The sequence below is a fragment of the Macaca fascicularis genome, chromosome 2 (genome assembly GCF_037993035.2).
Source record: "Macaca fascicularis isolate 582-1 chromosome 2, T2T-MFA8v1.1".
Classification (NCBI taxonomy): domain Eukaryota; kingdom Metazoa; phylum Chordata; class Mammalia; order Primates; family Cercopithecidae; genus Macaca; species Macaca fascicularis.
The window spans coordinates 154456542-154474249 of record NC_088376.1 but is presented as its reverse complement, the minus strand read 5'-3'; the positions used below and the strand labels follow the sequence as shown (position 1 = coordinate 154474249).

The following is a 17708-nucleotide window of genomic DNA, read 5'->3' as shown; positions in this document are numbered from 1 at the left end:
TACTCCAGCCTGGGCAACAGAGCAAGACTCCACCTCAAAAAAAAAAAAAAAAAAAAAAAAAAGAGAGATGGGACCATGTCCTGGCTTCATTCTGCTGGAAACAGTCACGCCAGGCAGGCCAAGACAGTTGAACTTCTCTTTCCTCTCACAGTAAAATCCAAAGTGGGGCAGGTCCCATGGTACACTCCCCTAGGAGGATCATGGGTTCGTCCTTGGGACTCTAGGACAGAGGAAGCAGCTAGCAAAGGCGTTTGCTCAAAGTCACTGTGTGCTACAGGTATGCTGGAGTGTCAGGCTGGAGAATGGGGCGGGGGAAGACGCTCTTTAAGTTTACTCTCTGGCACTGTCACTTCTCAAGAAGGTTCTGATGCTACGAGAAAGTGAAGGTGGTCAGGAAGGACCAGCTGTAGGTGAAGTATGATTTTCAAAAAGTCATTTAAAACTGCAAACTGCCACGTGCGGCAGCTCACACCTGTAATTCTAGAACGTTGAGAGCCAGAGGCAGAAGGATTACTTGTGTCCAGGAGTTTGAGACCAGCCTGGACAACATAGCAAGACCTTGTCTCTACAGAAAATACAAAATAATAATAATAATAATAGCCAGGTGTGGTAGTGTGCACCTGTAGTCTCAGCTATGCGGGCGGCAGAGGCAGGGCTTGCTTCAGGCTAGAGTGAGCTATGATTGTGTCACTTACACTGCAGTCTGGGTGAGAGAGCAAGACCCTATCTAAAAAAAAGTGCAAACTGAAAAGTTAATAGGACTTTCTCACAATGAATCGACACCAACCCAAAAGCGCATGAGGAGGATGATGACTGGCACCTGTGGAAGTGAACTGGCAGCTCTGACTTATGGGGGTTTCGCCCCCTCCTCTATGAACACTGGTCCCAGTTCAGAAAAGACCAACGCACGCGCTTCTGCAGAGTAGCCAGGAGAGGGCGCACAAGACACGTGATGGCCAAAAAAATGAACAAAGTCTGAATTTTCTCTAAAAAGAAAAAAAAGTGGGGGAGCTCACCCCGTATTACTCTTTTTTGGAACAAAGCAATATAATTTTACCAAAATATATGCTGAGATTTCCATCATCAAAACATATTGATATAATATTTAGTTAAGATTTACCAATATGTATAAAATCTAGTTCATAAATTGTGGTAGATCTTATAAAGCAAAAGAATTAAATCCCTGCTGGCCACTGAGTTATGCGGCCTTAGGAAAGTTACTTAACCTCTTTGAGTTCTTTTCCTCACTGAAAACAATGGTAACAATGGTAAGCACCACAGCCACCACACCACAGGTTGGCTGAGTGGCTCAGAATTTGGTCTGAGAAGTGATGTGTCATACGGGAGGTGCCTGCACCCAGAGGGGCTCAGTCAAAAAGGGTTCCCTTTCCTCATTTCCTTTACTAGATGTTTTTGTAAAAATCTATAGGAAAGCATTTATTAAAAGCAGCATCTTCTTTGCAAACACAATGATGACATTTAATATTCCCATAGGCTTCCTTGGAGTTTGGAATCAAATAGAGCTGGGTTCAGGTCCAGACTTCACATTTCCTAGCTGTGTGATCTCAGGCAATGTAGCTACCCTCTCTGGGTCTTAGTTTCCCCCTGTACTATGGAGCCAATTCCCCTGAGTTTCCTGAGGTGGCTGTGAGGATGAAATGAGGTGGCACACAGCAGGGTTGTCATTAGGAGCATCCGCTTATGGCCATTCTGGCAAGCTGGAGCTGCTGGGAACAGGGCAAGGAGTGGGTACCGGCAAGGAGCGGCATGACGGCCAGTTGGATGGAGAAAGCGCTCTGCTTCCTTAGGCCTGTCAGCGTGGGGTCTGCCTCTTCTTCTGCAGGGGGCTTTTTATGTCTCCTCTGGATTTTCTTTCTTCCCTCTGAATCTTTTCCTTTAACTGTGAAATCAAATAAAGGAGATAAGCATTAAGAGGAGACTGTATCTGAGCTGCCACATGTGGACCTGAACATGCTACAGAGATTTGGGAAGGTTCCGGAAGCTCCTAGAAGGCAGGGGTTGTTCTTTGTGTGACTGCCTCTTCCCAGCAACCAGAAGTGGTGGCTAAATATAGATGGCAGGCCCGTTGCCAGTTATATGTAGTAATAAGGTAAGGGTCTCTTATTCCCCGCCTCTGCTAACTGAGAACACAGGTAGAAGAGGACTAAAGTCACCATGACAATGATGCCATAACACACTCAAGGCTTCCTCCAGTCAGCTCTTAATCTCAGCACAGGGCGGAGGGTGGGCTTTTTTAAGAGACCCTGCTCTTAAACAAAAGCCCACAGTCTGAGCCTCAGTAACCTCACCTGTTACATGAGGGCAACAGCACCTGCCTTCTAGGGCACTGAAAAGAGGAAATTAGCAACGCTACATAAAACATTCAGCTCAATGCCAAGCTCAGACCAGAAGGAAAAGGAGATGAGAACACATATAAATCTATGGTCATCAAGACTAATGGGACAGATGAGAAAGCCCAGGAACAGACCCAAACACATAGGGGAACCCAACAGATGCCAGAAGTGGCGTTTCAAATCAGTGGGTAAGTTATATTGACTATCCATATGGGAGCAAATTAAGTTACTGAATTATTTCATGGCATATACAAAATGAATTACAGACTAAGAGTATAAAACAAAAACTTCAAAATCATCAGAAGAGTATCTAGGAGACTATACTGACATCTGCATGAAGAAGGATTTCTTTCTTTCTTTCTTTTCTTTTCTTTTTTCTTTTTTTTTTTGAAACAGAGTTTCACTCTGTTGCCCAGGCTGGAGTGCAGTGTCGCAATCGAGGCTCATTGCAACCTCTGCCTCCCGGGTTCAAGTGATTCTTCTGCCTCAGGCTCCTGAGTAGCTAGGACCACAGGCACATGCTACCATGGCCAGCTAATTTTTGTATTTTTAGTAGAGATAGGGTTTCAACCATGTTGGCCAGGCTAGTCTCGAACTCCTGACCTCAGGTGATCCATCTGCCTTGGCCTCCCAAAGTGCTGGGATTACAGGCTTGAGCCAATGCACCCAGCCTCTTTTTTCTTTTTTTTAAGAGATGATGTTTTGCCTGGGTGCGGTGGCTCACTCCTGTAAATCCAGCACTTTGGGAGGCTGAGGCAAGTGGATCACTTGAGGTCAGGATTTTGAGACCAGCCTGGCCAACATGGTGAATCCGGCACTTTGGGAGGCTGAAGCAAGTGGATCACCTGAGATCAGGATTTTGAGACCAGCCTGGCCAACATGGTGAAACCCCATCTTTACTAAAAATAAAAAATTAGCCAGGTATGGTGGCAGGCACCTGTAATCCTAGCTACTTGGGAGGCTGAGTCAGGAGAATCACTTGAACCTGGGAGGCAGAGGTAGCAGTGAGCCCAGATCGTGCCACTGTACTCAAGCCTGGGCTACAAGAGAGAAACTCAGTCTTTGGGGGGAAAAAAAGAGAGAGATGGTGTTTCACTATGTTGCCAAAGCTGGCCATGAACTCTGGGCTCAAGTGATGATCCCCTCAGCCTTGCAAGTAGCTTGGACTACAGGCATGCACCACCATACCCAGCTGAGGAAGGATTTCTTAAACATTCCTGAAAGTATAAACTAGAGAGGAATAGTTAAATAATTGGTGTACAAAACAAGATACCATAAATCTAGTCAAAGGATAAGTTACATACCCCTGTCTGTGAGGGTTATCATGCATATAACTGGCAATGCACAATCATCCAGATGTAAACACAAAGCTGGCAGATCAATAAGACAATTTTTTTGAACTAACAAAAAAATAAGCAAAGATATGAATAGGAAAATCGTAGAAGAGTGTGACCTATTTTGTCACATGCAGTGCTGCTCAGCCTCACCAGGAGTCAGGAACTAAACCATGTCTGTGCAGAGCAGCAGAGAACAGCAGTCCTTAGGACTGCGAGCAGAGGGGTAAAGAGATGCTGCCTGAGGTCGGGCCCAGTGGCTCACGCCTGTAATCCCAGCACTTTGGGAGGCTGAGGCAGGTGGATCACTTGAGGTCAGGAGTTTAAGACCAGCCTGGCCAACATGGAGAAACCCCATCTCTACTAAAAATACAAAATTAGCCAGGCGTGGTGGCACATGCCTATAATCCCAGCTACTCGGGAGGCCGAGGTAGGAGAATTGCTTGAACCTGGGAGGTGGAGGTTGTGGTGAGCCGAGATCACGCCATTGCACTCCAGCCTGGGCAACAAGAGCAAAACTCTGTCTCAAAGAAAAAAAAAAAAAAGAGAGAGATGCTGCCTGGACAGTAAACTAGCAGCATCTAGCAATGGGGTCGAGGCTCACAGACTGTGCCCCAGGGGTCCCACTGGGCCAATGCCTTGGACTCACATGTGTGCCCAGACACTCACCATGGCAGTGCTGGAGCAAGAAATTGGAGACAACTCAGATCCCGGGCAGGGGGACTGTATGCATGCAGGACGGTCCACCCATAACACATGGCAAAATGCTAACACCTAAATTGTGAATATGTAGTTGTTGCATTTTTGTGTGAACTTTCCTATCTTTATTTCAAAATAAAAGAACGGTTTAAAACCCTCATTGAATGCTTAAAGCACATTCTTTAAAAAAGTGACATTTTTAATCTGGAAAAGAAAAAAGTCAGAAGTTGAGAGGCGTTCACATGTGAAAGTGTGACTCAGTCTTTGTGGACCGTAAGAATAGGAATGAGTTTTCTTCAACTGTATCTCCAGTACCCAGCAGAGAGCCTGGCTCAAGCAGTCACTTCCCTCTGCAGCCTTTGACTGTTGCACTAGAACCAGGCCAGTGTCAGCAAACAACAGATTAACTGATTGAGAGATGAGGAAATGATCTGTAGCAATTACAGCTAAAAGGACGTGAAATGGCCCATCCCAGGAGGCAGCAGTATACCCACTGGCTCTAGATTTTCCCACCTCACACTGGAAACACAACTTCTTAATGAGAAACTGGTAAGGGGATGTAGGCTGAGAATGAGGAAGTCGATTTAGTGGCTTCTGAGGGTTCAGATCTCTTGACAGTATGTGAATAAGATTACACACTTCTTCATGAGCGGGTCCCATGACACGGAATACTGTGTTCTTCATTCCACCATAAGAGTAAATACTGGGCCGGGCACAGTGGCTCATGCTTGTAATCCCAGCACTTTGAGAAGCTGAGGCAGACGGATCATTTGAGATCAGGAATTTGAGACCAGCCTGACCAACATGGTGAAACCCCGTCTCTACTAAAAATACAAAAATTAGCTGGGTATGGTGGTGGATGCCTGTAATCCCAGCTACTCAGGAGGCTGAGGCAGGAGAATTGCTTGAACCCAGGAGGCAGAGGTTGCAGTGAGCCAAGATTGCACCATTGCACTCCAGCCTAGGCAATAGAGCCAGGCTCCTTCTCAAAAAAAAGAAAAGAAGGCCGGGCGCGGTGGCTCACACCTGTAATCCCAGCACTTTGGGAGGCTGAAGCGGGCAGATCACAATTTTGGGAGATCAATGCCATCCTGGCTAACACGGTGAAACCCCGTCTCTACTAAAAATACAAAAAAAAAATTAGCCGAGGGCGGTGGCAGCGCCTGTAGTCCCAGCTACTCGGGAGGCTGAGGCAGGAGAATGACGTGAACCCAGGAGGTGGAGCTTGTAGTAAGCCAATACTGGGCAACAGAGTGAGACTCTGTCTCAAAAAAAAAAAAAAAAAAGAAAAAGAAAAAGAGTAAATACTTTATCTTTCAAGGAGAGTTTTTACATAAACATGATTCTTTTATGCTTCCCCAACATACCGCATACCTACCCCTACCACAACATCTATCACATAGAATTGTAATTCTTTATTTGAAAGTCTCCATTAGATATTAGAGATTTTCATGTCCCCCATATGCACAACACCGTGGGTCAAAACTATTGTTGGAATGGAATGGATGATGAGGGTGAGTAAATGACATGAGAAGAAATGGAACAAATGGATGGATGGATGGAGATGGATGGATAGAGATGGATGGATGGATGGATGGATGGAGATGGATGGATGAATGAATAAATGGAATGGGTGGGTGGACTGATGAATGGATGGGGATGGATGGATGGGGATGGATAAATGAATGGATGGATGAATAGAGATGGATGGATAGATAGATGGGGATGGACAGATGGATGAATGGATGGATGGGGATGGATGGATGGATGGATGGATGGATGGTAAGGATGGGATGCATAAGTTGAAAATGTATACAGTACTCTTTACTTTTGAGAAACATTTAGTCAAATATGCAAGAATCTCATTAGAATATCCTGAATTTAAAATATTTCATAATTCTTCCAAGTCTAGTTATACTATAAAATTCCCAAATCCTATCCTAACTTACTTTGAGACCTTTGTCTGTCTAATATGTTTGTTAAGCTGCTAAGTGATTCACTCTCAATTAATTCCTTGATCTCCATCATGCTTGCTCCTGCCAAAGAAATGGTTGGTGTTCTTGAAACACTCCATCTAGAAAAGTCACAAAGAGAAAAATGAATGAAGGTGAAAAAAATCAGGGGCCAGATCTGATAATCTATTTACTGATGGACCAAAGGAGAGCAGATTTTTAAAAAACCTTATAGTGCATTCCTCTAACCCAGTGCTTCTCAGTTTTCAATGTGCCTGTGAGTTACCTAGGGATTTTATCAAATAAAATGAAGACTCTGGTTCAGTAAACCAGGGGCAGGCCTGAAATTCTCCATTTCTACCAAATTCCCAGTAATGCTGACACACTTGGTCTGCATTCAAGGTACTAACCAACTCAAAAATATAATGGAAAATAATATATTTTTATAAAAATAACCCAAACTATAAAACATCTAAGAATTCACTTATAGGAATTATCCACAACATTTATAGGCAGAACAAATGAACTCCATTAAAGGACATAAGGGAGGGTATGAATTGAATGAAAGGATATACCATGATCATGGATGAGATACCTTAACAATGTAAAAATGTCAGTTCTTCCCCAAATAATCTATATATTCCATACAAAAACAATTTTTAAAAAAATCAAAATTGTTTAAAGACATGTTCTCTTGGTTCTTCTCATTCCATTTCCCAAAACCACCAGCTGGGCTTCCATTCTCTCCCTGGTCCCCATAGCATCCAAGGAGTCTCCTTCTCCAGACCCTTAGGCTACCAGAGGCCCTAAAAGCAACTGAGCTCATGCAGGATGACTGGAGACTCAGGAGTCTGAAGCTGTGGGTTGGAATCCCAGCTTAACCAGGAATTCTGGTTTATCACTTTGTGTAAATCATTTAATTACTCAGTCACTTTGTGTAGTTATTATGAGGATCAAATGAGATAAAATAATGCATGCAGAAAGTTTGATGTGCAACATATACTCATAAACACAAGCTGCCCTTTCCCTGTTCGCTTAATTTAGCCTGGATTGCATGAGCTCCAATTTAACTGGATTTACTAAAAAACCTACCATGACTCACAGTAGGGCTAGTACAAGAGGAGCTCCACTCCCACCACCCAAAATGTCGTTCAATCCTTACTGAACCGTGGAAGAATCGTCCATTTTGGGGGACTTCTCATATTCCTCACTGTTCTTGGAAGAATTTTCGGGCTCTGCTTGGTGAGAACCTGAAAACAGTAGCAAATATTTCTAAGCTTTTTGTTACATGCTAGTTCACTAAGAAATGAGGGCCCCAACCCATTTCTGTAATGTCAGTCTCTACGCAGAAGGCCTGGGATGTGGGAAGCACTCAGTCAAAAAGTTTGTTGTTAGTAAGTGAGTAAACGAATAAACACAGACTAATATTTGATTATTTGGATAAATGGAGTCAAGAGGAGACCTCCAGTTCCTTACATAACAGCCCACAGAGAAAAAGAAGAAAGTCTATTATCTATTAAATGGTCCATTTCAGTCCTGTTTACATTAGAGAATAATGAAAACAGTCCCAAGTTCCCAACCATAGGGAATGGTTAGCAAATTACAGTCTGCCGAGAAGATGAAATACTACATAGTCACCACACTACAATGTTACATAGATTGCTCCTTGTGATGAAATTGTTTTCCCTGTTTGTTTTATATTTTTATCTATTCACTGAATTTTCTAAAAACCATATACACAACTTCCACAGTCAGAGAAGTTTTTGGGACCGGGTGCAGTTGCTCACACCTACAATCTCAGCATTTTGGGGGCTGAGGTAGGGGGATCACTTGAGGTCAGGAGTTCAAGACCAGCCTGGCCAACCTGGTGAGGCTGGTCTCTACTAAATGGTCTCTACTAAAAATACACAAATTAGCTGGGTGTGGTGGTGGGCGCCTGTAATCCCAGCTACTCGGGAGGCTGAGGCAGGAGAATCACTTGAACCCAGGAGGCAGAGGTTGCAATGAGCCAAGATTGTGCCATTGCACTCCAGCCTGAGGGACAAGAGCAGAACTCCGAATCAGCAAGGAAAAGTAAGCCATGCAGCAAGAGCAGTACAGCTGTGTGGCAGGATGAGCCCCACCCGCCTCCACTGCCAACACACGGGAGGGACGCCCATGCAGATGCACCACCCCAGCACACCACACGACCACTTTCCCTGCCATTGCCTTGCACTCAGCTTATCCACTAAGGCCTTCTCCGCTCACCTTGCAAAGACTTTGGGTGTTTTTCTACTTTTTCTTGTTTTCCTGGTGGATATTCCTGATTCGACTCTTCTTTGACAATGTTGGCATTCTCAATGCCCTGTTCAGAGAATTTTCTCTGATTTAAAACCAAATGTCTCACTTCTAGAATGCAGGAGAAGAAGGGATCATTGACTCAATCAATCCAAAATATGTACTGAATAACTACTATGGACATTTCTTGGAGACACTGGGGGTTTGGTTTCAGACCACACTAAAGTAAGTATCACAATAAAGTGAGTCACACATTATCTTCCCAGTGCATATAAATTATGTTTATACCATACCATAGTCTATTCAGTGTGCAACAGCATTACATCTAAAAAAAAAAAAAAAAAAAAAGTACATACCTTAGTTTAAAAAATACCTTATTGAGCCAGGTACAGTGGCTCATGCCTGTAATCTCAGCACTTTGAGAGGATGAATTGGGAGAACTGCTTGAGCCCCAGAGTTTGAAGCTGCAGGGAGCTGTGACTGCACCACTGCAGTTCAGCCTGGGTAACACAGAGAGATTCTGTCTCTTAAGGAAAAAAAGAGAAAAGGAAAGAAAGTAGGGGAGGAAGAAAGGGAGGGAGGGAAGGGAGAAAGGAGGAAAAAGAGAGAGAAAAAATACTTTATTGCTAAAATATGCTACAGGCTGGGCACAATGGCTCATGCCTGTAATCCTAGCACTGTGAGGGACTGAGATAAGAGGATCACTTGAGGCCAGGAGTTCAAGACAAGCCAGGGCAACATGGTGAAACCTTGTTTCTACAAAAAAAGGAAAATAGCTGGGCATGGTGGCATGCACCTGTAATTCCAGCTATTCAGGAGGCTGAGGTGGGAGGGCTGCTTGATTCTAGGAGGTCAAGGATGCAGTGAGCCATGATCACACCACTACACTGCTGCCTGGGGGACAGAGCAAGACCCTATCTCACACACACACACACAAAAGCTAACACTCATCTGAGCCTGCGGATAATCATCTTTCTGCTGTGGGGGTCTTGCCTCGATGTTGACGGCTGCTCAGTGATCAGGGTGGTGGGTGCCGAGGGCTGGGTTCACCTCACCATGAAGTTGGCTGCATTGATCGACTCTTCCTTTCATGAAAGGTTTCTCTGTAGCATATGAAGCTGTTTCACAGCATTTTTCCCACAGTAGAACTGCTTTCAAAATTGGAGTCAATCCTCTCAAACCCTGCCACTTCTTTATCAACTAAATGTGTGTACTATTCTAAATTCTCTGTTGTCATTTCAACAATGTTCACAGCCTCTTCACGAGGAGTAGATTCCATCTCATCTCAAGAAATCACTTTCTTTACTCATCCGTAAGAAGCAACTCCTTATCTGTTCAAATTTGATCACAAGACAGCAGCAATTCAGTCACATCCTCAGGCTCCACTTCTAATTCTAGTTCTCTTGCTATTTCCACAACGTCTGCAGTGACTTGCTCCACTGAAGCCTTGAACCCTTCAGAGTCATCCATGAGGGCTGGAATCAACTTCTTCCAAACTCCTGTTAATGTTGATGTTTTTACCTCCTCCCATGAATCACAGATGTTTTAAAGACATCTAGAATGGTGAATCCTTTCCGGAAGGTTTTTCTTTTCTTTCCTTTTATTTTTATTTATTTATTTTTGAGATGGAGTCTCGCTCTGTTGCCCAGGCTGGAGCACAGTGGGGCAATCTCCGCTCACTGCAAGCTCCGCCTCCCGGGTTCACGCCATTCTCCTGCCTCAGCCTCCCAAGTAGCTGGGACTACACGTGCGCACCACCACGCCCAGCTATTTTTCTGTAGTTTTAGTAGAGACGGGGTTTCACCGTGTTAGTCAGGATGGTCTTGATCTCCTGACCTCGTGATCCACCCGCCTCGGCCTCCCAAAGTGCTGGGATTACAGGCATGAGCCACCGCACCTGGCCTTGTTTTTTTTTTTTGTTTTTTTTTTTTTTGAGACGGAGTCTCGCTCTGTCACCCAGGCTGGAGTGCAATGGCACGATTTCGGCTCACTGCAACCTCCACCTCCCAGGTTCAAGCAATTCTCTTGCCTCAGCCTCCCAAGTAGCTGGGATTAGAGGCGCCCGCCACCATATCCAGCTATTTTTCATATTTTTAGTAGAGACAGGATTTTGCTCTGGATTAGGCTTCAGCTAATATTGTGGCTGGTTTGATCTTCCATCCAGACCATGAAAACTTCCTCTGTATCAGCTATAAGGCTGTTTCACTTTCTTATCATTTCTGTGTTCACTGAGTAGCACATTTAACTTTCTTCTAGAACTTCTCCCTCACATTCTCAACTTGGCTGTTTGGCACAAGAGGCCTAGCTTTCAGCCTGTCTAGGCTTTCGATGCGGCTGCCTCACTAAGCTTAATCATTTCTAGCTTTTGACTTAAAGGGAGAGATGTGCAAGGCTTCCTTTCACTTGAACACTTTAGAGGCCATTGTAGGGTTATTAATTGGCCTAATTGTGGTATTGTTGCCTCTCAGGGAACAGGGAAGCCTGAGGAGAGGGAGAGACAGGAGAATGGCTGGTCACTGGAACCCTGTGTTCTGGAGTCAGAATACACACAGCATTTATCAGTTAAGTTCACCGTTTCACACACATGCAGTTTGTGGCACCTCCAAACATTTACAAAAGTGACATCAAAGCTCACCGATCACAGATCACCAAAGCAGGTATAAATAAGTGTGAAAAATCCAAGAATTGGGGCTGGGTGCAGTGGCTTTAGCCTGTAATCCCAGCACTTTGGGAGGCCGAGGTGGGGCAGATAGCGAGGTCAGGATATCGAGATCATCCTGGCTAACGAGGTGAAACTCCATCTCTACTAAAAATACAAAAAATTAGCCGGGTGCAGTGGCGGGCGCCTGTAGTCCCAGCTACTCGGGAGGCTGAGGCAGGAGAATGGTGTGAACCCGGGAAGCGGAGCTTGCAGTGAGCTGAGATTGTACCACTGCACTCCAGCCTGGGCGGCAGAGCGAGACTCCGTCTTAAAAAAAAAAAAAGAAACATCCGAGAATTACCAAAATGTGACAGAGACACAAAGTGAGCACCCGAGGTTGAAAAAACGGCATCAATAAACTTGTTCGACACAGGATTGCCACAAACCTCCAAATTGGAAAATGCATGATCTCTGTGAAGCCCAGTAAGGCAAAGCACAATCAATCAAGGTATGCCTATAAGTGACAGCCACCTTCCTCTGAAGAAGATGAAGCAATGGATAAGGCCTCTGTTCTCCTGGAGCTGCTGCCTAGGAAGCTGCCTCCAAATTCCAGGAAACCCAAAACAATAAGCACACACGTCTGGGACAGGCACACATGTTGAGGTTCTCAGACCTCAGCAGGCCAGCAGCCTCCTCCAAATGTGAGCATTGAGCCTGTGACATGCGCTGCTACGCTGGCTCCTAGCATTCCACTTTAAGGAGGGCAGTAACATTCCCCATCTCACAGATGAAGATCTGACACTGAAGTAACTTTCCCGTGGTCAGAGAGGTGGTCCTTAACAAAGCCAGGACTGCACCCAGAGTGCCTTGTCCCCAGCCAGGGTGTCAGCTCCTCAATGCCCTTCATTTCTATCCCTAGAGGCCTCAGATACACATGGCAGCCACCAAGAATGGGGAGGATAATGAATAAATGGAGTAAGTGAATTGACAAATGGAGATGAAAGATGCTACAAGAAAGAAATGGAAAAAAGGAGGTGAAATTGGATTCAGTGCTGAAAAATAGACAACACTTTTTGGAGAAACAGATGAGGCTGACAGCCATGGAAGAATGCCCAGCTGGTTTATCACGAGGCTTTACCATGAGAGAGAGCCGCATGTCTGCAGGGACCAGGAGGTGGGCTGTGGTATGAAGGGGCAGTGGCAGTGAGAAGGAGTCTTGGAAACAGATTGTAAAGTGCCTTCAAGGCCAAACCACTTGGTTCTCTAAAGGCCCTGGGGCAGCCATGAACAGCTGCAAAGCAAGGCAGCACCAGGACCGAACGGGAGACAGAGAAAGGCCATGCCACAGCGGCAGGAGAGAGAAGGGGGAACAATCCTGGGTGCAGAGAAAGCCAGAGGGCAGGAGGGAGAAGACAGCTGGGCAGAGAGCTCCCAAGAACAACAGGTGGGGGATACCCACTGGGCACCGGGTGGAGGTGCCCAGAATTGAGAGCATAGGAGTAATTAAATGTGACTGGGGGGCTTTGAAAAGAATGCTGTCTTTGTCCAGTCCTGAGAAATCCAGCAGATGAACAGATTGAAGGGAAAAGAAATGCTGAGTGTGATGGTGAATACTGAGTGTGATGGTGAATACTGAGTGTCAACTTGATTGGATTGAAGGAATGCAAAGTATTGATCCTGCATGTATCTGTGAGGGTGTTGCCAAAGGAGATTAACATTTGAGTCAGTGGACTGGGAGAGGCAGACCCATCCTCAATCTGGGTGGGCACCATCTAATCAGCTGCCAGCGCAGCTAGAAGAAAGCAGGCAGAAGAACATGAAAGGAGCTGACTTCCTGAGTCTTCTGGCCTTCATCTTTCTCCTGTGCTGGAGGCTTCCTGCCCTCAAACATCAGCCTCCAAGTTCTTCAGCTTTTAGACTCTTGGACCTACACCACTGGTTTGCCAGGGGGATCTCAGGCCTTCGGTCACAGACTGAAGGCTGCACTGTCGGCCTCCCTACTTTTGAGGTTTTGGGACTCAGACTGGCTTCCTGGCTCCTCAGCTTGCAGACGGCCTATTGTGGGACTTCACCTTGTGATCATGTGAGTCAATACTCCTTAATAAACTCCTTTTCATACATACATCTATCCTATTAGTCCTTCCCTCTACAGAACCCTGACTAGTACACTAAGTCAGGTTGGGATATGTCCTTCAAGACCAGCAGGCTGAATACTAACAAGTTCTGGAATGTGACCTACCAGGCATCCAATAAACATCCTATCCCCTTCATAATATGAGACAGAACTCTTACAGTATTCCTGTGCTTCCAAGAAATAAGAGTTTCTGTAAGAAATCTTTTTAAGTGAGAAAAGGCAGGACTTAAGACAACATGTACACTAGATTCACAGGAAAAATGTTAACAATGGCTATCTCAGGACAGGAATCACGTGGTTTTAACTTTTTCTCTTTTTTGCTAGGCGATTTCTAAATTGTTTTACAAACTGAATTCGCATTGTTTTTTTAATGGGGAAAAACTTATTTAAATAAGAAGCAGTGATGCTAAGCTTGGGACAGGGTTCAGGAAGGAGCAGGTGCTGTCATTGCAATGTTTCACAGTGCTAGGCATAGTGGCTCACACTTGTGATCCCAGCACTTTAGGAGGCCAAGGCAGGAGGATTACTTAAGACCAGGAGTAAGAGACCAGCCTTGGTAACATAGTAAGACCCAATCTCTAAGAAAGATAAAATTTTAAAAGTAGCCAGGTGTGGTGGTACATACTCGTGGTCCCAGCTACTCAGAAGACTGAGGCAGGAGGAATCACTTGAGCCCAGGAGCTCAAAGCTGCAGTGAGCTATGATCACATCACTGCACTCCAACCTGGGCAACAGAGTGAGACCCCGTCTCAATCAATCAATAAGAATACTCATAGCAGGAGGCTTGTGGCCTCACCCTGGAGGCCATAGAACACCCTTTCTCCTTCCTTTTCTGGCCACCGAATTCCCTTTACCCATCCAAACTTTGCTACTACAGCCCTTCCTCCAGGAATCCTTCCTGATACTCCCACCTCAGCACCCTCCTCCAATGAGAGCCCACCGCAGGGCAGATACTAACCAGGAAGTCTGGCTCAACAGCTCCAAATCAGGCCTGGAATCTGCATGTAAGCATCTGATGCAGGTGGTCCACAGCCCACACTTTGAGGACATGGTTCTTTCCTCTAGTCCAGGTAAGAAAAATTACCTTGAATCCCATTTTCTCACACTGGAAACCTACAACTTGTAGTGTAGGTATATGCATTAGTGTTTCTCAGCCAGGGGCAATTTTGATCCCCAGGGGACATCTGGCAATGTCTGAAGAAATCTGATTGTCACAACTGGCAGGCTACTACTGGAAGCTAGTGGGTAGAGGCCAGAAATGCTGCAAAACACCCAACAATCCACAGAACAGCCCCCAGAGTGAGGAGTTATCTGGCCCAAAATGTCAATAGTGCCAAGAGTAAGCAACTCTGGACATAAATGAAAGATTTAAAGTGGGAAGTTCCAAGCCTCCAAGGTCAGAAAGGCTCCTTGAGAAGGCAGGCTAGAAAATCAGAGAAAAGCAAGGCTTTCCGGCCACACAAAATTGAGGATAATTATACTCGTCTGGAAGGTGCTGACAATGATAATAGTACCATACATCATTGATTCTAATATGTACATCTGTTTTACATTTTTTTTTTTTGAGATAAGTTCTTGCTCTTGTCACCCAGGCTGGTGTGCAGTCATACAAACACAGCTTACTAAAGCCTCAACCTCCCAGGCTTAAGCAATCCTCCACTTCAGCCTTTCAAGAAGCTAGAATTACAGGTGCACATCACCATGCTGGGCTGATTTTTAAATTTTTTGTAGAGACAGGGTCTTGCCACGTTACCCAGGCTGGTCTTAAACTCCTGCCTCAGCCTCCCAAAGTGCTGGGATTACAGGCACAAGCCACTGTACCTGCCTTTTTAAATTTTTAACATCTCTAAGCATCAGGATGCATCTTACAATTAATGCCATGTCATAGTTTAATTGGTAGCATTTAATTACAGTTCTTAAATTTTCTATAGACAATGCATACCCTCCTTATTGCCTGCACCCAGGTGGACCACTCCTGTCAACCTGCCTCCAATATTCCAGTGAAGCAGGTACTAGTTATTTTTCCTTTTTTACAGATGAGAAACGTATGTTCAGGAACATACCCAGGTCACCAGCAAGTACAAGTTGGAGACAGGACTGAATTCCAGCATCTGGCATCAAAGCCTGGATCCTTCCATCCCTCCTGGCTCTCTCCTTCAAGATGAGTTCAAAAGACTTTCTGACATTGGCTGGTCACAGTGGCTCACACCTGTGATCCCAGTACTTCAGGAGGCCAAGGCGGGTGGATCACCTGCAGTCAGGAGTTTGAGACCAGCCTGGCCAACATGGTGAAACCCCATCTCTACTAAAAATACAAAAATTAGCCGGGCGTGGTGGCACGTGTCTGCAGTCCCAGCTGCTCGGAGGCTGAGGCAGAAGAATCACTTGAACCGGGGAGGCAGAGGTTGTAGTGAGCCGAGATGGCACTACTGCACTCCAGCCTGGGCGACAGAGTGAAACTCCATCTCGAAAAAAAAAAAAAAAGTCTTTCTGATATTGATAAAATATTTACACAAATGAGTCTGGAAGAGTCTACATGAGAATCTTAAGACAATTGGCTTGGGGTGGTGGGATTTTTAAGTTTTCTCTTTTGTTTCTGGGTATCCTCTAAGGTTTTTTTTGTTTTGGTTTGGTTTGGTTTTTTTTTTCAGTGAACATACAATACTAGTCCAGACCGGTGGTGGGTGCCCGCGTCAGAGCTGCCCTGGAATGAAAGGGCCCAAAAGGTGGAGTTGCAAGAACACTGCCCACCACACCATCACTCCCCTAGGTGGCGCTTCCTGTCACCACAGCATGGCCTGGTGGGATGCCCCCACGGATGCAGAAACCCGTGTGTGCACATGCCAATTAGATGAAGGAAACCAGGAGACACTGGTTTTTATGCTATTACTACTGAGTAAGCCCCAGGCTTCCAGAACCATTTCAAATAAAACCAGAGCACCTGACTTATGGAAAGCTCCCACGTCGTCTGTGAAGCCGGCAGTCTTTAATCGGTAATATCTGACTTTTCTTGACATCTTGTCTTTAGAGTTCCAGAGCCTCAAGGTGATTTTGTGGAAATTTATTTTCTTTAATAATTCCTTTGTCACATTGATATTAAAAGTCTGCTCCCACGACACCCAGGCTTTGTCACCTTCGTGCCACGGCTTCACAGTCTGTGTAAAACAACATTCAGAGATGTCAACTGGGGAAAGATGTGTGAAGGCCATGGTGAACAGAGCAAACCCCAGCCCCAGCCTGGCCCTCAGCAGCAGCGCTGCCTGACTTCAGTGCCTGGTCACTCTTCAGGCTCTGAGTTCAGGGAAAATGGGGTGGTGTGTACTGGGCCCCATCAGACTTTTGCGTTCCTCAGGAAGAATAAAATCAAAGTAATTATCTGCAAATAGCATCCTCCTCGACTGCTTCTAAGCAATGACCCAGGGTCAAACCACTGGCAGGAGTGTGTGTGTGCAGGTAGTGTGTACACAAAAACTTTTGAAACATTCCGGAAATTACTGGGTAAAATATCTAAATAAAAAATAGGCCAGGTGGGGTGGCTCACACCTGTAATCCCAGCACTTAGGGAGGCCAACGCGGGAGGATGACTTGAGGTCAGGAGTTCAAAGCCAGCCTAGCCAACATAGTGAAATCCCATCTCTACTAAAAATACAAAAACTAGCTGGGCATGGTGGCTCACACCTGTAATTCCAGCTACTCAGGTGGCTGATGCATAAGAATCACTTGAACCAGGAGGTGGAGATGATTGCACTACTATACTCCAGCCTGGGCAACAGAGCAAGACTCCGACTCAAAAAAAAAAAAAAAGTCAGTAATTGGAATGATCAGGTCAGTGCAGATTCCTACTCAGGAGGTGGGGCCTGGGATCCTCCAATTCTAGCAAACTGGAGGTAAAGCTGATGTTGCACATCCATGGAGTGGCACACTTTTCATGATAAGCATTAGACCATATGTAAGGTCACATGCACTCACACACGCACCTTTACTCCTGACTCCAGGAACACTTTGGCCACCATTGGAAATAGCAATATGTCAACTTTTTTAGGTTCTCCATCGTCCGGCAGAAGGAAATACTCGATGTGGTAAAAACGACGTAACTTTGAAACAGAACTGTCTGTTTTAGGGTGCTTCTTATATTTTTCAATCAAACTTGCATATTTCCCCTTATGACCTTGAAGATACAGATTGAAAAAGTCTCGTTTTAACCTCATGTGGAAAAGCAGATCCATCTCCCCAGTTCCATGGAGCTTGATGTTGTGAGAGGCTGCGCACTCGACATTGCCTGCCCAATTTGGGAAAGGAGGTACAGGTCCAGTGCTC

The 17708-nt window shown here is 45.3% G+C and overlaps 1 protein-coding gene across 49 annotated transcripts in view; it reads right to left on the bottom strand.

The window, feature by feature from the left end:
* The window catches only part of CFAP92 (cilia and flagella associated protein 92 (putative)), an 82123-nt gene that overhangs the window by 53201 nt on the left and 11214 nt on the right, over positions 1-17708 (bottom strand). For 21 of the 49 annotated variants that reach the window (XR_012431563.1, XR_012431564.1, XR_012431565.1 and 18 more), the window contains 6 exons: positions 17369-17559; positions 16333-16546; positions 8587-8727; positions 7502-7589; positions 6337-6461; positions 1754-1900 (listed from right to left, as the gene is read on the bottom strand). Coding sequence is in view for 44 of the 49 variants with exons in the window: in XM_045385623.3 (XP_045241558.1) it covers positions 1754-1900; positions 6337-6461; positions 7502-7589; positions 8587-8727; positions 16333-16546; positions 17369-17559 (906 nt within the window). In the remaining 5 variants the exon portion in view is untranslated. The remainder of the gene's footprint in view (positions 1-1753; positions 1901-6336; positions 6462-7501; positions 7590-8586; positions 8728-16332; positions 16547-17368; positions 17560-17708) is intronic. The other 28 variants (XM_074033158.1, XM_074033153.1, XM_074033160.1 and 25 more) reach the window with 7 other exon arrangements.